At 38.3% G+C, this 23,947-nt stretch overlaps 2 protein-coding genes across 10 annotated transcripts; one reads left to right on the top strand and one right to left on the bottom strand.

Moving 5' to 3' along the window:
• Nucleotides 1-102: 102 nt before the first annotated feature.
• Nucleotides 103-8,393, bottom strand: LOC112460076. Of its 2 annotated transcripts, XM_025024540.1 has the most exons (12): nt 7,745-8,393; nt 7,534-7,649; nt 4,025-4,108; nt 3,638-3,844; nt 3,298-3,500; nt 2,812-3,193; nt 2,391-2,715; nt 1,612-1,882; nt 940-1,371; nt 778-881; nt 580-712; nt 103-502 (listed from the first exon to the last, which is right to left on the bottom strand). In XM_025024540.1, the coding sequence occupies exons 3-12, from the start codon at nt 4,080-4,082 to the stop codon at nt 239-241; spliced, it is 2,379 nt and encodes a 792-aa protein (XP_024880308.1). In that variant the 5' UTR covers nt 4,083-4,108; nt 7,534-7,649; nt 7,745-8,393; the 3' UTR covers nt 103-238. The 2 variants fall into 2 exon arrangements, with proteins under 2 accessions (XP_024880308.1, XP_024880309.1); XM_025024541.1 differs by lacking the exons at nt 7,534-7,649; nt 7,745-8,393 and adding an exon at nt 4,479-4,845.
• LOC112460073 (2-oxoglutarate dehydrogenase, mitochondrial) lies at nt 5,179-23,889 on the top strand. Of its 8 annotated transcripts, XM_025024530.1 has the most exons (18): nt 5,179-5,328; nt 6,971-7,075; nt 9,115-9,369; nt 9,586-9,795; nt 13,121-13,223; nt 13,868-13,930; nt 15,049-15,304; nt 15,599-15,833; nt 15,916-16,095; nt 16,350-16,530; nt 16,602-16,882; nt 16,956-17,184; nt 19,644-19,922; nt 20,123-20,301; nt 20,523-20,957; nt 21,084-21,238; nt 21,544-21,672; nt 22,068-23,889. In XM_025024530.1, the coding sequence occupies exons 3-18, from the start codon at nt 9,121-9,123 to the stop codon at nt 22,165-22,167; spliced, it is 3,264 nt and encodes a 1,087-aa protein (XP_024880298.1). In that variant the 5' UTR covers nt 5,179-5,328; nt 6,971-7,075; nt 9,115-9,120; the 3' UTR covers nt 22,168-23,889. The 8 variants fall into 8 exon arrangements, with proteins under 8 accessions (XP_024880298.1, XP_024880296.1, XP_024880301.1 ...); XM_025024528.1 differs by lacking the exon at nt 6,971-7,075; XM_025024531.1 differs by lacking the exons at nt 5,179-5,328; nt 6,971-7,075 and adding an exon at nt 5,570-5,743.
• The last annotated feature ends 58 nt before the right edge of the window (nt 23,890-23,947 follow it).

Here is a 23,947-nt window from a genome sequence, read left to right as displayed (position 1 = left end):
GTGCGTTCTTTTTTATTGTCCCTAAAGAAAAAGAAGAAGAAACATCTCCCAAATCGTTCCCGTTAAATGCGCATCTTTTGTACGAACGGAAGAAGAAATTAAATGATGCTTCTGCCTTTTCCCGCGATTCGGAAATTCTGAAATTTCATTGTATAAATGTGTAGACGATTTGGTAAAAATAACTGCAATTTTATTCCATTTTCTTTTTGTTCTTTTAAGGTGACTCGATTTTACAACGTCACGACACGAGCTGCAGCTGCTTATGAAACGTCTGAATCTGCCGTAACAACGCAGCCAGCTGTATGGAAGCGGGCGGTTCTCGCGTCGCATTGTAAATTTTTCTTCGACCGAAGATCTGCGTCGGATTCATCGAATGAGACTTTCCGGGTATAATCGACAAGGGAAAGGAATCCTCGCACGTTTCCTTGGCCGACTCGGTCGCGATGCAAACCAGACTGTTTTTCTCGTGCAGCATTTTCATCTGCCGCTTCAGCGCCATTACCTGTTTTCGCAATGTCATTAAAAAAAATGTGTATGCACGTCCGCGGAATACGTCGCATGTTCAATAATAGCTCTCACTTCTTTGTAGAGACCGACGACGGCATTGATTTCTTCTTCCTTAGCGTTGAGCTCCTTTTCCAAAGCGGACAATTCCTTCGCTAAAGATTTATCGTTTGACTTGTCCACCTCTAATTGCAGTCTCTCGTATTTTCTGTAAAGGACATAACCGGTAGTTCTTATTAAACTTTCAAATTTAAATGACGCCAGCACACTCACGTGTTCATCTCTTCAAATTGATCGTGAAGATTGATCAGAACGTCACGTATCTCCTTAGAATTGTGCAAATCAGAAATACGTATTTTATGATCGCCGATATTACCCTGCAATACCAATACGTTATAATACGTTTTAACTGCCAACAGCTAGAATGCGATTTACCTTTAACGTCCTCGAAATTTCTTGCTGATTTTGAGGACTCGTCAAGGTGTTGCTTTTGCTTGCAGCGAAAGAAGACTGCTGCCTAGTCTTACGATCGCACGAATCACCTTTCTCTTTACGAAGCTGTTTAGAAGCGTTATTCTCTTTTTCAGAAATCATTTCTGCATTGGTGGACACCTTCGGCACACAGCCGCTTGGCGTCTTTCTCACATGTAAATTAAACACGGGCAATCTTTTATCTCGATTCAGGTTCTCCCCGCTGTTAAACGTTCCAGTTATTTGCGAGCTCACGTTGAGAATCGATCCTTCGTAATGACCGTTCATCTGGTCCAGAAGGATCGACATCGGTCTCATGCCTCTGCTGACTTTGCGGATCAACGACGGGGTGACATCGCTCGCGATCGGCTGTCTCGTCTTCATCACGCTCAATACCTGCGTTGCGGAGGACGTTTTTCTTTAGATTGAGAAACAACTGCTTTTAGTTACATGTATATTTTGCGAGAGACAAATTATCCTTTTTGTAACGAAAAAAGCAGTGTAATTTAACGTAAATTTTAAATAATGCACGTTAAATTGTATTGTATATATTAAATTGTGCGCGAAAAAATTATGAAACTTAAGAAAAATTTGATGTAATCAACACGAAGCTGCCTTTCTCGAAGTTTCGCTTACTTGTTGAATATTTAATCCAAGATTGTGGCTCGGGGTCACCGAGGTCCCCACTACGAACGGTATGTTTCGGAAGTTAAACCTGCTAAAGTACGATCTGCTCGAGCGTTTTAATTTCGACGCCAGAGTCGGCATCCCATAGCTGGGCATGAACATTGGATCGTCGTATCTGTTGAAAGCGCGCTCGCACTGTCGCGTTTCATCTTGTGTCAATGGATCATTGTCAGGATGCTTTTCCGACTTGTCTTGTTCCTGTGCAACCTCGGGCGTCGCTCTACAAGAGAAAGGAATTTGCTAGCAGTAATGATGACGATAGAAATTAGACAGTAAATAATAATAAAAACGATAATAGAAATATAGAGATAATGATGACTATATATGTTCATCGATTCTCTGATGGAAATATTTTGCTCAAGTACTATGAAATCGATGAAAAGTGAAATAAAATTACTGAATATATTATTTCAAAATAAATCATAATTTTCCTTATATACGATATGTAATGTAACGCTATGAAATATAAGAAAAATTAAATTATACTGTTGGAAAGTAATAACAATTTTTTAAATATTAGATATCGTAAAATTAATTAAATTAATTTAACTGAAAACTGAATTTTGACTGAAATATTGATGGAATCATAATGAGGGTCAATTGAGAATTAATTTCAAATATATTTCAATAAAATTTCATTTTATTTTCAGTAAAATATTTCCATCAGGGTTATCAAGAGTAACTACAATAACGTACGTGACTATAATATTATGATTACAGATATTTACCCTGAGTTGTTTTGACAATTTAATGTCTGAGGATGACAAGCTGGTTCATTTTTCTTATCGTAGGATTGACATTCGTGATTTACACGTTTAGAACATCTGTCTCTTGGACTTGACATTGATGCCTCTTGGTTCAGTTGGTTCCTCCGATCAACGGTCTTGGGAAGGTGCGATTTTTTTTTATACTTAGCTTCATCGACTTTAGAGTGCTTACTGAACACCCCGGAATTGCTGTTCTTTAATCTAGTATTATGAAAAATTTCCACAACGTCGTTAGACTTCTTCAGCTGCTTTGGGGGATTGGATTGTTGATGCGCAACACCATGGCCTGCGTCAAAAGTTAAACAATAGAAATCTATTTATGGTAGATTTAATTGTAAAATATATATGCAGAGACGGATTACACGCAAAATCGACTCTTTACCTCTGTGCCGACGTCTCTTCGCTTCTTTTCTACCAATAAAACCCGTGTCTTTGGTGGTGACCGTGCTCTTGGAAACAGAACTTCGTAACTTCGCTTTTCTTTTCCGCGGTTTGGACACCGAATTATCCATCCTGTATACGGAGTTTATTTCGCTTCTTCCCGTTCTCGACCTACTGTTCACCACTCGTCTGGTTTTTGCGGTATTCGACATGTCCAAATTGACCAAATTCAGTCCCCCCGAATCTTCAATACCTTCAATATCTTCGACACTTCTTCTCGCGGAGCACGGCGTTACGCGGAGATAATCCTCGTCCACTTGCGACGTCAGTTTCTCGAAGGACATACTCGTCGGGAAGTAATAACTTTTATATTCTCTGTCCGCCTATTTGTTACGAAGCTCGTTAAGTACAAAAATGTGTGTACGTAAAATTCTCGTGCACATTTACAAAAATATAATCTCGCGTATATAACCTCGCGTACGCCTACTTCCGTGATTTCATCCTGAGTTGGCATCGTCGTTATCGAATGAGAAAGTGTCTTGTATAAGTGAGTCCTCGGTGTAATTGTGACATTCAACAGTCCTCTCTGTCTTTCTTCTATTAGACTCTCGGACCTCCCGATAATATCATCGTTATCGATGCTTTTTCTGGGAGAAAATCGGGCAGACTTCGGGCTCAAATTGAAAGCGTCTACGGGAACATGATCATTTAAATGTATGTACAGGTCCATTTTAATCTCGGAAGAATTTTTTTATCAAAATTTTCTTTAGCTTGTAGTTCAACATTACGATTTCTCTGAGGGATGTTACAGTTTGCAGTTTTGGTACCTGTAATTTCGCTGTTGTAACCATTATGCTTGATTGGAGATTTCAAGCCTGGACTTTTAGATGATGATATTATTGGCGAAATGTCGGACGTTTCTTTACTTTCCCTTATTTCCGTTTGAGCCTTCCGACAAACATCCATCATATAATTTAATTCAGACTTCAACGTAAAGCATTTTGTTTCTGCTTTGTTCAATTCCTGTCCCATTCCTAAATAAAGTTAGTGGTATTATATTTAAATTGTTTTTTTTATCTAAAACGCTTTCAGAAATTTTGTTTGGAACTAATTCCGACACAACATTAAACACATAAAGGAAAATTTAACGTAATGCAAATATAAATGAAAAAAATATATTTAATCGTCGGAATTGAATCTAAGCGATAATATACTTCTTAGCGTGATGTTTGGTCTGCTTTCCGATTCGTTTAATTTGCGCCATGATTGCATTTCGGATTGATGTTTCAAAGGTGATTCTGAAAAGCAAAAATATATAGAAATATACATAATATATAGAAAAATCAACTGCGAACAATGTATGTAAAAATGCTTCAAACTAGGTTTTTCCAAGATATTCATTTCACAAGATTTTATTTTTTATTTAAACAATTACCAAAAATTCCGCTTATATCGTTATGAATATTCATATTCATTACATCAAATTCTTCTTAAGTTTCATAATTTCTCGCTCACATATAGTTTAACATACAATACAATTTAACGTGCATTATCCAAAATTTATATTAAATTACACCGTTTTTGTTACAAAAAAGATAATTTGTCTTTCACAAAACATACGTACAAAATTAACATATAAAATTAAAAAAATAATTCATATAAGGTTACAGTTATACAACACGGTGGACGATCACATCGTTCTCTTGTTGCGGACGCATCCTTCTTTGTTTTGAAATATTCACACAGAGACAAATTCAATATTTAGACAATTTAACAACGCAAGCGAAGACACTTTAAAGTTTCGCCATTTCAATGTTGCGACGACGACCAATTAAGATTATAGAATCCGCGTTCTTTGAAATCGAAGAAAGTGCGATAATTAACAATTGAAAAAATGTAATCCGGCTTAAAATTCAATTTATTATTTCGGAGTTTTTCTTAAACTGAAGTAATTACATCGAGTCTGCACAGGGCAACTTAATTAATTAATCGACAATTAATTTAACCGGCAGAATTTAAAGCAAAGTTTCTATTTAATAAAAAGTTTTTATTTGTAATTCTATATTTAATAATAAAAGTTTTTTATCCATTAATTCATTGTTTTCGAACCTAATTTTTTCTGCCATATGTTAAATAATAAGAAATTAATAATTCCATTTACGTCGACAAAACAATATAGATGTTATTCGAAAAATAAATCATTAATTAAACTAATCGGAGATCGATCGATCTCGCCTATGTTTCTCGTGATTAAATCTCAAATTTCGGGATCAATTCCCGCGCTTCCGTCACGTGACCGCGCGAGGAAAATCTTCGAATGCCAGTCTCGTGCCCGCCTTCGTCGCTAGGTCGCGCTCAATTCGTCTCTCCTCGCGAGCGAAGTCGCGAGCGGCCGAGCGCTATTTTCGGGGACTGTCGGGCAGCGTTCGCGGAGTTTCAGATCAGACCGCGGTGGAAGCGAGTGGCAGCGAGTAGCAAATGGTGGACGGTGTGTGACCCTCGTCGTGGTTAACATCAGGTAGGCGAAGTTCTCCGGCGCGCGAGCCGACGCGACGTCTCTCTCGTCCAACGACATTCGGCGATCGTCGCCGGTCGGTCGACCGATCGATCGCGTCGCGCGACGCGATCGCCGTCGGGATTACGCTCAAGTTACGTAAAAATCTACCGCGGACCGAAAATAGTCACCTGACTTCACCGTACGCGGTAACCCCCTCGCCTTCCCTCCCAACCTCTCTTTCTCTCCGTTGTGCAGTCTTATCGAGAGGAGGCGAAAAGAAGGGAGAAAAAGAGAAACATTCGCGATAAGAGATCCGCCCGGCGTCAATCTCGCGCGTCTTGTGACAGTTGTGACGAAATCGTAATCGGAGTAATCAGACCCGGAGTAGTCAGTTCCTGCGAGGCCGAGGGAGGCGCGGACGAGTTCGTAGGTTAAGGTACACGCCTGAGCAGTGAGACTTGAGCGTCAGGTCTCCTCCCCCCGTTCTCTTGCTTCCCCTTCGCGATAGAGATTGTGATTTGTGAATCACCGTATTTCCCGCGGATTATTAGAGTAGGCGTTAAATGCTTGTTAGCGGCATCGTTATAGCAATCTCGTTACTCGTTAGCGACTTGTTAGCGCGCCGTCCTTCGCCGTTGTCCGCCGTTTATTCTTTATTCGATCGAATTTGCGCGTGGGCGCGTGGTCTGTTTCTTTCCGTCTTCGATGCGCCCCTCGCAATTCTTTTCCCGCAACAACGAGTTTGATCGTTCTGCGACCTTATGCTCCTCGACTTCCACGCGTTTATTGTGGAAAAAAAGAAATACGAATGCTTGCTTGCTCTTCGATCGTCTTGAATCTTGATGAACGAGCCGGGCCCTGTAGAGATCGGCAAGGAGTGAAAGGGAAAGGGAGAGGCTAAAGCGTGCTAAATGTAGACACGTGCGACCAAAGAGACGCGGTTAGTACACGTGGGTCTGGTTTTTCGCAACTCCATTTTTTTTTTTTCCAGAAATCTCGAATATTTAATTGTTTCAGTTGTTGGTAGTACCCAGAGACATGTAAGATCTGTTTTCTTCGTACGCATTTTCCCTCAACATTTTCTCATTCATTTTAATTCGAGCGGTGAACTTAGGCACGCGCGGCCAAGAAACGCGCATAGTACACGTGGTCTGGTTTTTCGCAATTCTCGCCCTCTTTTTTTCAGAGATCTCGAGTATTTAATTGTTTCAGTAGTACCAGAGACATGCAAGATCTATTTGCTATATTTATATTTATATATTTTACAGTAATAAAAATATATTAATATAAATTCTCTGTGCGAATACACTTTTTTATTTCATTGATATAAAAAAGAATGAAAATATAAATTAATATCACCTTCGATTTTTTGTACGATACCTAAAATAAATATTCATCGCAGAACAAAGGGATACAATAATTTTTGAAAAATGAATGAAACAAGTAAACACTCGTGAGTTATTTGGGAAAATATTATTTTTATTTATCGCAATGTAAAAACTTTCGTTAAGCTAGAATGGTATTTTGAATTATACGTCGTTTTTGTACCCGCTTGCTGGTAAAAATGTCGATTGTCTTGTCTTCTAATACTTTCATTTAAATTATACTTTAGTATAAAATTTATTGGTATATAATTATTAATTTCACGCTCTTACTGTAACAGATACACAGACATGTGGTTGCGTACATTCAAGTAGACGGTGCGTTCTCGGGACTGAGCGACGTTTCGCATCTGCATTTCTGACGTGAGCGCGAGCGACAGTGTCAGGTATTCCCCGCCTCCCGCCCGCGCCGTCGCGATTTCGCGGAGGCTCTACGTCAGGAGCACGGGAGACAGGGCGAGCCCCGCAGTTTTTTCCGGATAGTCACATGCGCGCGAACGAGGCCAGCGATCGTCTCGAAGCGCATTCGAGACCGTCTTGCCGCGTGTTGATCGGACTTTGAGAGTTTTATTTTTCCCGGTTGCACATACACATTTCATTTTCCACGCTTTTCCGCATATTCTGGGTGTCGAATAAAGAGAGAACTGCTCAAGGTAAATGCGAACAAAAATTTGTATTTTGTAAGGACACAATTGTGCGGCGATCTGTGAAGAAAAAGCGATACGGTTCGATGGCCTTCGTTGCTTTAACTTTACCGTCTAATTTGTGCATATATATATACTGTTTGAAGTGAAAGGAAGTATTAATCTACAAGAATTTTTCTGCTTGCTCTCTTATTACTTACCTTATCTTGCAATCTTATCTCTCTAAATAAAGGGGCACGTACGTGACGTCAGATGTTCCGCCTCTCTGAGTGAATTTTGCCTCAATTGAGAAACTGGGTCTAATTTGATTCTGTTGCTGTTAAATAAATAATAATAATTGCCAATTTAAATATGATTATTGAGAAGTATTCGGGAGTCACAATTAGTCTATACGTTAAAATTTGCTCTCACGGTTTTGAATTAATGTTGCGTCCATAAATATTGAGTGAATATTCTATAAATATTTATAATACAACAATTTGAATTACAATGTGACTGTCTGGCTGGTAAGACTTCCCTTTTGAAGAAAATCCTGCTCTTCTTTTAAGCCAAAAACAGTAATATTTCAAGTATTTTATCTTAGAAACATTACACGCGTTTCTGGCAGACAGAATGACGTCTGTCAAAGCTTATCTGAATTCCGCAAGGTCTTGATAGTGCAAACTTTGCCCGTGTACTGTGCTTTTTAGCCTTCACTCTGCTTTTTAAAGGAAATACTTCAGGCAGCATTTTGCGAATCACTAATTAAGTGTGTTTTGCCGCGAGGATCTTTTTATGTGCAAAATGCTATTTTATATTTATACAGATGAGTCTACCGGCATCTCAGTAACATTTAAAATTTTTTCTGCGGTTTTCTGTGAAACGTTTATCGCGTGTTTTTTTTTCTCGAACAACGTTACGCAATTTGGAAGTCGGCCAGTTGGTAAAAATAGAATGGTAACGCCTCGATAGTTATGGTAAACATTTAATAAAGCGCAGTGAAACATAGAAACTTTTCGTTATATAAATATTAATCGATTGAATATAATAATATAAATAACACCTCAAACAATTTTATGTATTTAATTCTTTTATTCCGCGAATTCTGCGAAATTATACAATTGCACGTTATTTGTTGAATAATATGTGTGAATATTGATCGCGTATTTACTTTAAAATTGATTGTACCTAATGACGCAGTTATGTCTCTATGCTAAGATGAAGCGTATTCTATGAAAGCGTCTATATATCAACTGGGGTTTTATTTAACCTGTGCACAAACAAGCACGCATATACATGTATATTGCAACATGTGAGAATGCCCAGATATACCAATCATGCTTATACAATTGCAAAATGCGTCTTTAGTATTCTCCGTGTTTCTTAGCAATCAGTAGATATGACATGCAGACAAAGTTTAGAATTTCAGTGATGCAATGAGAACAATTGATAAGGCAAGAGACTATAGCAGATAAGGCCAGACAAATCAGTTCGTAATCGTACGTACTGCAAGATTGGCTTAACACACATTGCTCTATGCGCTTATCAAAGTTTATATTCTCATTGATGCCTCATGACTGTGCAAGGCACCTGAAACGCTTAATTGAAATGCAAGTCAGATCTTCAAACAATGCATACTCATTTGGTCACTTGAGAAATTCAAGTGACGCGTAAAATACTAAGAACGCCTTATCGGTGACTATGTTTACGCAGTTTCGTTAGCTTATTTACATCTCTTCCACATTGACGATATGTAGCGAGATAAAGCAGCAACTGACCTTCTGCCTTCTATCATGTTCCAGGTCAAAATGTATAAGGCAAGGACAATATTCAGAACGCTGGCCCCCTTGGCGCCGCGCATGTGCGGGCCCGAAAGATACGCATCCTGGGTGGTCCGCAGTCATCCCTTGACCAGGACCAGTCAGGTGATTTTTACGGAGCCCGCGCGCAAATACAACAGCCGGGCGGCAACCGAACCCTTCTTGAATGGCAGCTCCAGCTCTTACGTGGAGGAGATGTACAACGCGTGGCTGCAAGATCCGAACAGCGTGCATGTGGTATGTAAATCTAAATGTATCCTCGTACAAAATTCGAAATCAATTTCTCATCGTAGGAGAAATTAAAATTAATTAAAGTTTGTTGAAAAGGTAAAGAGGATGTATATCTATGCCGTTTTTTCTTTTCTTTTGTGGAAGCTATTTGATTGTGCCGTTTGCTCATATTATAGCTAGAAAGATTTTCCTTAAATTTATTTTACCTTTGTTTATTCGTAGTCATGGGATTCCTTCTTTCGAAACAGCACCGCTGGAGCTTCCCCAGGATTCGCGTATCAGGCACCACCATCCCTCGCTCCAAGTTACAACCAAGTACCACTCGGAGCGTTGTTGCCACTGGGTGGCGGGACGCAACTCGGTCAGGCGCCAGTTAATGAAAAAATTATTGACGACCATCTAGCGGTGCAAGCTATTATTCGTTCTTATCAGGTATGATATCGGAATTTTGTTTGCTTTACCCCCCTGGTAACCAATTTCAACGGGCTGTGATTGCAACCAAGTATTTTTGCAAACAAGTATATTTTGCACATGACAATTTATCATGTGTAATTTTATGAAAAATATGTAAATGATAATAAACTCTTAGTAATTTGTATTAATTTGTTTGCAAGAAATGATTGCTTTATTCAGCCGTGTATAATTTACTTACAATTAGATAACGAAATGAATAACTAAATGCAGCAAAAATTGCTGCAAGCTTTTTCAATATTGCTTTTATGGTCATACACTTTAATTATATAAAAATACAATTCTCTGGTAATTTTCTACTCCTATCTCTATTATCTATAAAGATGTAATATTGTAATATTTTTTTATTTTATTACTATATAACATGTCTCTAATAAATTAAATGGGAGCCTGGAGAAATCTGCTTTTAAATCATACTAAATTATACTCCATTAAAATTTGCATGAATAAGAATACATTTTATTTTAATAGCGATATGTCAAAGATATTGTCATGCAGTTAAGAGTTTTAAAAAATTTTAATTTAATAATAAAGTTTTACAAATTCCTAGCTCTGTCGAAACAAATACGATACTACATATACGTTTTGAAGTTTATTCACATACTACGGAAATTGCTGTGGCATGCATTGATACAGCGTACATGCATCAATGTATATGTATATGTATATGCATGTAAATTCAACTGAACAAAATATTTTTGAATCTTTTGTGTCCCAGTTTTGTTTATATAATATGTAATAAATAAGAACGTCTTTTAGTATAAGTAAAGGTAATATATATGTTATATGGATTATAGAATTTATAACCATATATACTGTATGCGATATAACCTTGATGCATAGTGAATGGGTGCGTTCAGCCGATACTCCGCTAGCCTAGCGCACGTAAGCAGCGAGCGCTTTGCTACCATTTGCTACGGAAAAATTTGGCTGGACAGAAGCGAGCGCTGCTTACGTGCGCTAGGCTAGCGGAGTATCGACTGAACGCACCCAATATGTCGATATAAGCCTGGGACATGAAATATTGTACGTTGTAATTTCTGCTTAGTGTTAGGGGCTATCATGTGTATTTCCAAATTTTTCTGACATCATGTTTGTTTCATATACTGTCAACATATGATTACACAATAAATGCATTGAGTACATATATATATCAAATTATATGAGCGAATATTGCATAATAGCCTCATTTTGTACGATTACACTAGTGGCTCACTGCATCTTCTATCTCAAGCATGTCTTGCATCTCCACATTTTTCCCAAAATAAAAATGCGGTTTTTTAAATTATGATTTTTGATGCCCTGATATTTGATGACTTTTCTCAATACATCAGATACTTTTATCGTGGAAGAAGCAGCAGCACACTATTTTTAATTAGTTTATTAAAACTGTGGTAGTTATTTAATAAGTTATATCAACGCTTCTATTTTGTTTTAATTGTAGTTAAATTATAATTGTGAGAAAAACGGAAGAGGATCCATTCCTTTATAAACATTGTTCCAATAGATATCAATTCTTGGTATATGATATGTTACAAGTATCAGAACATATAAGTGGAATATTTGTTTGCTAAATAGCTGTATGTAGCTTATTGCTTCCATATTTTTTGATTGCAATTATATGTACAGTATAGTTGCGAGAGTAGACACAGTTTATATATAAATGTGAGGTTCTTTTTCGGGATTATTCGTTGGCGTATAGGCCCGAGGTCACTTAGTTGCCGATCTGGACCCGCTGGGTATTATGCAAACAGACCTGATACACACGCATTACGCAGCCCGCAAGGGGGCTCCAGAGCAAGTGCTGCGACAGTATATGCTTGGTAAGGCTTTTCTTCCAAAGCATTTTAAACGGGCTTTTGTTTTAAATATGCGTTTCTCGCCATACGTACCATACGTTTAAAGGTATATGAGAATCGCATTGTACTGGTTTGGAGTATGTGGTGTATAAATGCGTATATAGAGTCATATTACCCAGCCCATGTTTACTGCAATTTCTAAACATCTCTTTCCAATTCGCATTCAGTATTATCATTTCACGCAATCATCTTTACATATTAACATTTTACTTATATTTTGTTGGAAGCATTTTTCTACTTCTACATAAACTTTCAAGCATCTTTTTAAAAAATAATTGCTTGAAAAATTGTTTGTAATTTTAGAACGACACAATTTTAAAATAATCTTAATGATTATTTTGTCTACAACGTATGGGACGTATTTCAAAATTCTGTTGAAGTAATGTCTATGTATGTATATAAAGTTAAATAAGGATCGAATTTATTATTTCTTTATATTTTTTTGAAAATTACATTTTTTAAGTTTCTTTGTTTCTTAATATTGGAAATATCTTACAACTGACTTACTCCTAACGGCAATTGGAAAGAATTGTATAAGATGAAATATTATGTACTGTGTGCAAAGGGAAGGTATTTAACGAGCTTCGTATTGTGACAAACTTACTGATACTGAAAATGTTTGAGAAAGCATTATATTCATTTTGAATCATACAAATGATACGCCCCATCTTTTCATAATAATCGATAATTTAATCGGACTTCATAATTCGAATGTCCGTATACATGCAGGCATTGCCGAGTATGACACATTTATCATTATGAATTTAGCGCGTTTATATTTGACAGAGAGTAAAAATAGATAAATATATATACGTACATTGTCCGATAATATGCGAGTAAAATGTTGGAGGTAAGAACAACAAAGAAATTCCTGTTGACTTTGCATGTACAATTTGTATTTGTTATATGTGTATTGCTTTTGGATATTCGCACACGTTTTTCGTCTAGCATGCTTGTCTTTTTAAAATTTATACACACTAACATATTGCGCGCGATTGTTTTTCCTTGTATGAGTTACAATCCCCTTTGCATAAATAAGGGGATGTTTAAGCGGACACTTATCAGTCTTTAATTAATAAAACAGATAATATAACGCATAATTAAGCAGATGATAACGCATTAATAATAGGGAAGTTAAGGAGCAGATAACACAAATGTTAGGACAAATGCAAATGTTAAGACAATAGCTTCAATATCTTAATATGCGTATTTAATGTCAATTACTGTGATATGATGTTTTTCTTAGAGAGCACAATGAGAGATAACTTGCATCGAACACCATGTATTATCTTTGTCGTGATGCACCTATTCTTTGAAAGAGTATACAACATCAAGCACAGTAATTTATATTTTTGACTAAATATACTTAAATCAAATGAGAATTTGAAAACTATTTGGTTCGCATGAATGTGGCATTAAATTGACAGATACGTGGCCATCATATCGCTAAATTGGACCCACTCGGCATCAACAGCGCTGATCTTGATGATAGACATCCGCAAGAATTACTCTATACCCATTATTCATTCGGTAAGCTTAATTGAACGTGTTTTTGCATAAATAGAAAAGAATAAACTGTAAAAAGATTGATTTTTTTGAACAAAAATGCATCATGCATTTGTAAACTAGTAATTAGACTCAATACTAATTGATAACGTAATCGTATGTATCTTCGAGTATATTTTCGAGTATTAATTTTCCGTATAAAACTTATTTGCAGGCTGCTATTGCATAAAGCTATGTTTAATTTCTTCTCTCATGTTTAATTTAAATGAGGACAAATGAATATTTCTATCTTCCAAGTATTATTTGGACACATGGAAATGTGTAAAGTTTTGTTTCACGTTATTAATTCATCTCGTTAGTAATTCAGTTTATCGCTTAATTCTTTCAGCACTTTTCCATAACTCTACTTATACTTTATTCTCTTTATCCCGCGAGCATAGCTGTTGTTTTGGTATCACATTGAAAAAAGATATCGTTAAAAGATAAAATGTGCAACACGTTTAATTATTAATATAATCAGAGATCTAGAGTTATTAATCTATTAAATCTCTTGATTCGTTTTATTACGAGCAAGTATGAGCTGTATGCGGCAGGTAATGAATTAAGAAGCCAAATCTTTGGGGATCAATATTCGATCCAATTGTTGAGTTTGAGTCTAATGTCCACAGGGAAGAGACCACGCACTACTTTCTCGCAGGAACTTCAATACCGAGTAGCCGTCCTAATGAAAAGTATGTAGTAATCGCTGCCCAAATCGGGGTTGCTCTCGTAAAGCTCTCTTTTACTTGCGCTAGTCTATTGGGAGGCACTGGTTTATTTTGGATTTGCACTGTGAAGTCAGGTAGTTTTCGACTGAAAGCCTATATACCAGGTGCTTGGGTTCTTCTGTGTAAACATATCTCGACTATGTAAAAAGTCAAAAGATATTCACAGGCAACAGGTAGTTTTCAAACGTCTTCCGTGGAGGAATTAGAGGAGGGACATTTGAGTATTGATGTCACAGATATTTTAATGTGACGGACTACAGATACGGATGTAAAACTTTGGCAAAAAAAGAAACTAGTTTTGTTCCTCTTTTACTTTCTCACCCTCTCTGTTGAATCGAAGTGTTGCGTATATTATCTCTGACAATTTTTCTAACATGTATTTTTTTCCCTTTACCTATGTTCTGTTTCTCACCGCATTTTATATTGTCTTATTTGCTGTATATTTTCTATTACATCTTTTTAGTTTGTTTGAAACATTTTCCAATGGTTGGTTCAATGGTGGTTGTTGTTTGAAGTTTGAACTAACGATGCTTTACTTTAAGCTCACAGCTTTTCTTTTGCATCAAAGAACTTTGTTTTTCTTTCAGTTTGGTATTTGTTTGCACTGTCGTGCGTATAGCGTATGTTATGATCATCAGTATCCTCACATACCTTTCAAAAGTATACTGCATGTTCGTTTCAGCAGATATTTTGCAATATGTGAATATTATCTATTATTAAAGAAGCATTTATACAGATGCGATATAAATATTATTTCTTAAATTAAAAATGATAACTATTAGACCTTGTACTAAAAGAAAGTAATTACTGTTGAAAATAGAGTTTTAAAGCATAAAAGGCACATTTTCAGTATCAGTTTAAAAAAAACAGAAGAAATGAAAAGAAAAATACACATATTCCAACAGTTCAACTTATACACAATTTAATTTTTATATTTACGCTACATGAATTATTTTATATTACATAAATGCGAAATAAATGCGCGATGCATTTAAATATCTGAGTATATAGCAATATTAATTGGGAAAGGTTTGGGATATTTATAAAATCCATGTGTTTTTTATTCCAAATACTTAATACAGAGGAGTCGGACATGGATCGTGTTTTCAAATTGCCATCCACTACGTTTATCGGCGGCAAGGAAAAATCATTGCCGTTGCGTGAGATCCTGAAGCGACTCGAGTCCGCTTACTGTGGTCACATAGGTGTCGAGTTTATGTTCATCAACTCCTTGGAGCAATGCAATTGGATCAGGCAAAAGATGGAAACGCCCGGAGTCATGGAAGTAACGAATGACGAGAAGAGGCTCATTTTAGCCAGATTGACACGCGCAACCGGGTAATAACACCAGCGCTAATCAAATACTTGAATTAAAAAAAAAAAACATGCAAACTTTGAAGTTAAAAATTTTCAGAAAAACCAAAGTTTTGTACTTAATTTCTGTTTATATTTTTATATTTTTATCTTTTTTGCTATACAACTTAAAAAGCGTTTTACCAAAATACCTTTTAAACAGGAATTATACTAAATTGACATGTGAATGGCAAAGTGTGGAATTTAGATTCTCTTCTCTCGCATTTACTTGGTATCTAAGAGACGTAATTAGCAAGGGTCTTTTAATTTGAATCACAGATTCGAAGCATTTTTGGCGCGCAAATGGTCCTCCGAGAAGAGATTCGGTTTGGAGGGTTGCGAAATTTTGATTCCAGCTATGAAGCAAGTGATCGATAAGTCTACGGAACTGGGAGTTGAGTCGATTGTCATGGGTATGCCTCATCGTGGTCGCCTCAATGTTCTCGCTAATGTCTGTCGTAAGCCATTGAGTCAAATTTTCACACAGTTTGCTGCGCTCGAAGCCGCCGATGATGTAAGCATAAGACGAATCGTGCTTTTAGCTACGTAGAAAGTTTGTTGATACGAGAATTCTACTAATGATAAAATAATTTCAGGGTTCCGGCGATGTAAAATATCATTTGGGCACGTACATTGAGCGTCTTAATCGAGTGACGAACAAGAACATTCGTCTCGCCGTGGTTGCAAATCCATCGCATTTGGAAGCTGTAGATCCGGTGGTTCAAGGCAAAACACGCGCCGAGCAGTTCTACCGTGGCGACGGCGAAGGCAAAAAAGTAAGCAATTGCTATATAAATGAAAATGTACCTTGAATACTTCTTACAATTAGATTGGCAATGAGCGGTTTAAATAAGGAAAAACAACTTTAGAATTTGAATTGTGAGATTCAAGTCGGTTAAATAGTTATTAAAATGATTAAATATTATTGATTCTTAGATATTCAATAACATATGTGATATAATTATACAATCTTGATTACGTTTATGGATGTTAACTTATTTTAATGAGTGTAATTTTATGTATACTCCAGGTCATGTCCATTCTTCTTCACGGAGATGCTGCGTTCTGCGGTCAAGGCATTGTCTTCGAGACAATGCATCTATCTGACCTGCCTGATTACACCACTCACGGCACTATTCACATTGTTGTGAATAATCAGATCGGTTTTACTACCGATCCGAGGCATTCACGATCGTCGCCGTACTGCACTGGTTGGTACTTACTGATGAAAATCGAGTCTATATTCTCTAATGGCATGAATTATCGCGAATTTATTTATCAGATGTGGCTCGAGTGGTGAACGCACCTATCTTCCACGTGAATTCCGATGATCCCGAAGCTGTGATGCACGTGTGCAAAGTAGCGGCGGAATGGAGGGCTACCTTCCACAAAGACGTCGTGATCGATTTGGTCTCCTACAGGCGCAATGGTCATAATGAGATTGACGAGCCGATGTTCACGCAGCCTCTGATGTACCGTAAGATCAAGAACACTTTGTCAGCCCTTGACAAATATGCCAACTCGCTCATTGAAAATAGTGTTGTCACACAAGAAGAAGTTAAGGTGCGAAAGTCACATATATAATATAATTACTTTATATAATTACTTTTACAATAAAAGCGACGTTTCTTTGTAGGATGTCAAAGACAAATACGAAAAGATCTGTGAAGAAGCATATAACAACGCCAGGCAGGAGACGCATATTAAGTACAAAGACTGGTTGGATTCACCGTGGTCAGGTTTCTTCGAAGGAAAGGACCCGTTGAAAGTTTCGCCCACTGGTATCAAGGAAGACACTTTGATACATATTGGAAAAAAATTCTCATCACCGCCACCGAATGCCGCTGAGTTTGTCATCCATAAAGGTGAGCATAGCAGCGTTAGAAAACGAATACGATAATATCTGTCTCGGGGGAAAAAATATATCGTTTAGGGATAGATCGGGAATGCGCGTGTAGGTTGAGTAATTTATTCGAGTTTGTATCTTAACATAGTCTTTAATCCCACAAGTTTTAGCGTATGTACAATTCCGCGGATACGTCCGTATGCTACCGAGTCTCGATGCCGAATGTTTACCTTTCTGTCCCCGGGATCTCGCGGTCGTTGTCTCCTCTCCGGACTTCGTGTCCTTCAAGGAGTCGCTCGTCATGTTTCGCTCAATGTTATTAATTATTGTTTATGTCTTGCCAGTACGTTCCCGCTTATTGTTACCTATGTTTCTGTTTTCCCATTTTAACGTCTTTTCCTATTTACGACCTCGCTACCTCTTATTTTCGATTTGAGTTGTTTCGGCGGTTAAGTATATGACGATATAATCGCCACAATCGAATAAAAGGAATCAGAAATAAAATATAGGTAATAGAAAATCAAAATTACGAACATATAAAAATATATTGTAAAAGTTTATTGTATAATTTGTACATGTGACGGTACGCCTTTCTTGTCACATAGAATTAGCTCGCCGGAGGCAGGGTTTAAGAAACGCGTTGAGACACTTGTATGATTTTACATCGACGTTTATTGTAGACTTTTACAAGATATATCTAATAAATTTACAGAAATGTTTACAAGTAAGTTTACCGCGATTGCGGGCCACGCTTGTCGCGAGTAAGTGTTGATGTACATATGTGTGTGTCTGGGCCGATCGCAGATGTAAGCGCAGACAACGGATTTCGTGACGCAGACGGATATAAGTGTATCGCAGAGCGCAATTGTCGGAGTTTGTCTTGTAGTTTGTCGGCTTATAGTTTACCGCAGGTAGACGCATCGGAGTTTATAACGCAATTGGATGGCGGGCGTACTTATAATTACGAACGGACAAGTATTAGCCTAATTCTTAAGTCTATGAGTCGGTAATCGCATAGAACGCTGGCGCGCACTGGGACTCGGTCGGATATCTCGGTTGCTAGGAGAGTTCTTGTCGGGATTAGGATTAGGACGGGTCGGGATTGTTTACCGGTGGTGCCTCCAGCGTGATCCCGAGCTTCGCCCACAGGTCAACGCCAATTAGCATTGAGCTTTCCAACGAGGGCATGACGAGGAAATCATGTTCGTACGTTTTGCCACCAATTTTCACGGGGAGAGTAATGGTCCCCGGAATCTCAGTATATCCCCCATCTGCCAGTTTGACGGAGTTTGCCCCCTCGCATGCCTCAGTGAATCCGAGACTTTTCACATATTTAGCGATGTCCATATTGATAAAAGACACTTCAGAGCCGGAATCGATTAACGCCAGCACAAATCGCCGTTGTATGCCAACGGAGATGTGGGGCCGCGGATAATACATTACTTGGACGGCGGTGGGGATCGAATAGCGGCGGCGGCTTCGCTTCCCGGCCAGTGTCATATTTTCCGGGTGGCAGTCGCGGGTAAAGACGCCATTTTTGCCGCAACGTGAGCAAAACTTTCGGAACGGTCTCTTGCAGTCCAAGCGTGTGTGTCCGCGTTGCTTACATCTCCAGCAAAACTCCTCCCGGTTATAGGCTGCGGTTTTCTTTTCGGCTTTTTGCTCGCAGTTTTGCTTCTCTCTCGCCTCGAGCTCTGCTACGCGTGCAGTTAGGTTCTTCAACATGGTGACGTCTTCCAGGCGGATGTAATACTTATTTTCGGGTCTTATATTGTTGTTGGGCCCCTTCTCGAGCTGCTCTTCCGCCGAAGAGCCTTCTGCTCGCCGCATGCTCATAAGGAGAACCGTGGCGTACTTATTAAACGACTCGTCAGATTTTTGATACCGTCCCTGGACCTCGCGCTAATTCCACAGACGGGCGCAACGGCGGATAGACTTATACCTATCGTAACGCAAACTTATAACTACGGATGAACACGCATTAGTCTAAATCTTACATCTATGGGTCGGTAATCGCACGGAGTGCTGGCGCGCACGGGGCCGGCTAGAATCGGGAGTACCCGGGGGGGAATCCGCACACCGAGAACGCTCGGCCGAGGACGAGAAACGCTCGTTCCCTATACGAAGGATAAGTCGGGAGGAACCTCGTGTTTCGGTTTTTAGGAGAGTTCTTGTCGGAATCAGGATCGGGATAGGACTGGTGTCTTTTGCTTGCTCCGGTCCTCTATTTATACTCAGAGCGACGGCCGAGTAGCAGGTGTGTGCGGTAAAGGGGGTAAACACACGTGATCTCCCTTCCATTTACCCGGCTCGCCGCTGTGGTAGGGGGCTCGACACCCGAAGTGTGTATGGAGCAAAATGCCTGTTGTATGTTGTATAGCGCATTTAGTCGACTAGTGACGAGGCGGGGGGCGTTTGTCACATACAATATATATAATTAGGAGAAAAAATAATTATTATTTTTTATACGTTTTACAGGTATCGAGCGTATTTTGAAGTCTCGCATGGAAATGATCGAGGCTAGAACCGTCGACTGGGCTCTCGGCGAAGCTATGGCTTTTGGATCTCTCCTCAAGGAAGGTATTCACGTTCGTTTGTCAGGTCAGGATGTGGAGAGAGGCACATTCTCTCACAGGCATCATGTACTGCATCATCAGACTGTTGATAAGGCGACTTATAGGCCACTCTGCTATCTGTATCCTGATCAGGCACCTTACACTGTGTGCAACAGTTCTTTGTCTGAATTCGGTGTCCTCGGTAAGATTGCAGTTTCTACAATTCTGATATAATTATCGGTACGCTCCAAAATGTATTGACAGTACTAAAAGTTTCTAGTATTGTGTAATGTAAATTGTAGATTTTCAGTACTAGTATTTCAAAACGTACCGTCGGTATTATAGCGCTCTATAAGTTTTGCTCCTGTTTTGTATATTAAAATGATTTTATTGCAATTATAGGATTTGAGTTGGGCTATTCTATGACGAATCCTAATGCGTTGGTATGTTGGGAAGCTCAATTTGGAGACTTCAACAATACGGCGCAATGTATAATTGATCAGTTCATCAGTAGCGGTCAAGCTAAATGGGTTAGGCAATCCGGTCTCGTAATGTTGCAACCACATGGTCTTGAAGGAATGGTAAGTTCGTAAAATCAAACTTAAACTCGAATTATTTTGCAATATAATTTACTTTCTTTAAATATAAAATATAAGTTTCCAAAATGGGCTATTACACTTATTTTGACTCTAATCAATTTCATATAAAATCAAGGCATACATGGGGTCAACCTGACAAGTCGATCGTTTTTATCATTCCACAATATAATTTATTGGCTTTAAATTCGCTTTTTTTTTTGTAGGGTCCCGAGCACTCTAGTGCTCGTCTGGAGCGTTTCCTTCAAATGTCTGCCGACGATCCGGATTACTTCCCACCGGAGAGCGAGGAATTTGCTGTTCGTCAGTTGCATGATAGCAACTGGATTGTCGCCAATTGTAGTACCCCGGCCAACTACTTCCACATATTGCGACGGCAAATCGCATTGCCGTTTAGAAAACCGTTGATCCTGATGACACCGAAATCGTTGCTCCGTCATCCAGAGGCTAAGTCTAACTTCGACTTGATGCTGGAGGACACACAGTTTCTCAGAGTGATACCCGAGGAAGGTGCGGCGACTCAGAATCCCAACGGCGTCAAGAAGTTACTGTTCTGTTCCGGAAAGGTCTATTATGACTTGAAGAAAGCGCGCACGGAACGGAAGTTGGATGATAAGATTGCGATCGCGAGAGTGGAACAGGTCAGTCATTACTTTTGGGACAAGTTGATCGTATCATATTTCATTAAATTTTTTTAAATTATATAATTTAATTATGTTGAAATATTCAATGTATGTCAATATTTTAATCGATTCTTTTGGTTCTAGATCTCGCCTTTCCCGTACGATCTCGTCAAGAAAGAAGCAGCTAAGTATCCCAATGCAGAGTTGATATGGTCTCAGGAGGAACACAAGAACCAAGGCGCATGGACTTACGTGCAGCCTAGGTTCCACACAGCGCTTAACGGCACCCGAAACGTAGTGTAAGTATCAAAATAAACTGAAAAAAAGTAAGATGTATTTGTATGTATGTATGTGTGTGTGTGAGTGCACCTGTGTTACACCACGTTATATTTTATTTCTTATATCTTTAGCTGTTCACACGGCCCACTTTTTATTTTGTCGCGACGATGAACGCGACGCGTTAAAATTTTGGAATTTATATATATATTCGAATCAGTGCGCGTTTATTTTATCTCTTTATTATAAGTTATACAGGCAGTCGTCTGCTTTTTTCGTTCTATATGTTTCATGAAAATAAAATGAAAAATTGGGCCGTGTGTTGCAGTGGCGCGTCAGACACGAGTGATCAAGGGTGGTTTGCCGGTTTGTTCTCGTCGCCCAAACCGACTAAAACCACAACTGTGTCAGAGCCGGAATCAACGGAATCTACTGAACCAAAGCAAAGAACAGTGAGGTAATATCGGCAAAATGGTCACTGAATAATTGTGTCATTTAATGGAAAAGTATTGTAAATTGATTTTTATTTAGATACAAGCCGTTTATTTTGAAAGTATCATGAATGAATTACTGAACCATTATTCTTATTCATGATTATGTTAGGAAATTCATTTAATATGTATTAAAGATATTGCAATTTTACATTAAAAATTGAATAAAATAATTATATGTAAAATTAATTGCGCTAATTGTATGAACTTACTGCCGTTACGTTTGCACTTCAAGTCTGTTAAATAGTTTCAAAATGGTTCTTTCAGTAAGATTTGATTGATATTGGTTGGTGTGTGTCGTAAATGTATCAGATTTTAAAAGCAGATTGCATATTTTGAGGAATTTATCTTGATGTTATAGGTACGCTGGACGTCCCACTGCATCGTCACCCGCTACTGGGAGCAAAATGCAACACCTCAAGGAACTCAAACAACTGCTTGACGACTCCCTCAACTTTTAATGATCCTGTATAGCACTACGTGTAGAACTGAAAGTTTATTTATTTTTCTCATATTTTAATGTATCCATTACTACAATTTTGTGTCCTGCTCGACATACACCACGGAACAGAGATTACACCGTAGCTGTTTAAATGATTTCTTCGCAATGACAACTCCTACGTTTAAGTTCGTATGTGCGCACGAATGTTTCATCTGAAATGTAATCTTTCCGCTTGGTCAATTTTTTTTCTTTCCATTGATGCATGTGTACACATGTACACAATTTCACAGGCTAAACTGTGGTAGTTTTCAATTAATATTAATGCAATTGAATATATCGATTACTAATTTACGATCTTTTAGCTGTACTCATGCTACCCTACAATCAGTTATTCATCTACATGTATATTTCATTCTTTTACCTACGTTTGAATGTGAATTTTAGGCATTTTTCTTTAATAATCGACGCGGTTTTGCATGTCTGAATGATACGCTAAATGTATGCGATGGGACGGTAATTTAGATATATATTAGTTTTACAAGTATATATATTTAAACGAATGTGTAAAAAAGAAACTTGCTAGTCCAATGATCTACATAAGTGTGAAACATTCGTGCGCTCGTTGTCCTCTGTACTTCAATCTGTTCGTACTTTGTTCTAAATTAATTTTGCGAGGTCGATAAGATTACAAAAAGGGAAAGTATTATTAATTTATGCAATGTTACGCAGCGCGTACATTTTAACGTGTAGTAACAATCCTGTAGGACCTGTAGCACACTCCGGGCCGAAGAGACTGTCCATGGCAAAAGGCTACGAAGTGCATATGGCGAATTTTTTTCTGTAGTAATTTATTTATGCGCCATGAGAGGGTTACCAATCACTTTAATTTTTTATCGTGGCTGTATTTTTATAAAAAATTAAATGGATTGGCGGGTTATGCTACGCGTTCTTGACGCGAAAATAGTATGACGTAGCACTAAATACCTCGAGATCTGTGTCTCGTTTCGACCTCGGTCGTGCCGACACGACGTTTAAAAGTGCCAGTAATAGAAGCGCATCGAACTCGGATCTTCGATTTGGGTTTGAACTTGAAAGCGCGTCACGACCGAGACCCTAGTGCTACTCCATGGACGGTGTCGACGGATGCAGCTCAGTAAAGAGTGTTGAGAGTAGAAGACAAATTAGTAATATTTAACAGCGTCTAGCGAATTAATTTTAATTAATAATAATAATTTAGCCGGGAAAGCCGCGTGACTCACGTGGGTCGCACGCGTAGCGTAGCGAAAAGGTGCGTAGTATTTAATATTCTTCTATCTGTACCGTTTGAAAGATGGGACGAACAAAGAAATGTTTGAGAAGCTACGTCGTCCTTGCGCTGATCGGAGGAAAGCGTTGTACGTATGGTAAATATTCGTTTTGTATTGTCGGAAAGCGGTCGGTGATGAGAAAGCAGTCTCATTATTTTGGCTTGAGATGCATCTGAAACGATAGTTGTGTGATATCTCTATTGATCCAGCACGATATTATTGTTAGACAGTTCACAAAAGCTACGGTACCTACCTTGTTCCTATCCGTTGTATCGTGTGCGTATTTATAACAATGATACCGGCGCACGTGTGTGCTTAAAAAAGAAAATTTCTGTCAAACAATGACACTTAAAAGTTCCATTTAGTAAACACCGCTGATATTACGCCCGATATTGTAGTATCTTATTGCTGAATTAAATTGTCTCATCGTCTCACGTCTGTCTGATTAATGTTGCCCCCTTCGCACTAGTAATAGTTTGCGTAATAGTTCCT

The sequence above is a fragment of the Temnothorax curvispinosus genome, unplaced genomic scaffold (assembly GCF_003070985.1).
Source record: "Temnothorax curvispinosus isolate PA1 unplaced genomic scaffold, ASM307098v1 QBEX01010307.1, whole genome shotgun sequence".
NCBI lineage: Eukaryota > Metazoa > Arthropoda > Insecta > Hymenoptera > Formicidae > Temnothorax > Temnothorax curvispinosus.
Note: the sequence above shows the minus strand (reverse complement) of the source record. Positions and strands in the feature narration are given on the sequence as shown.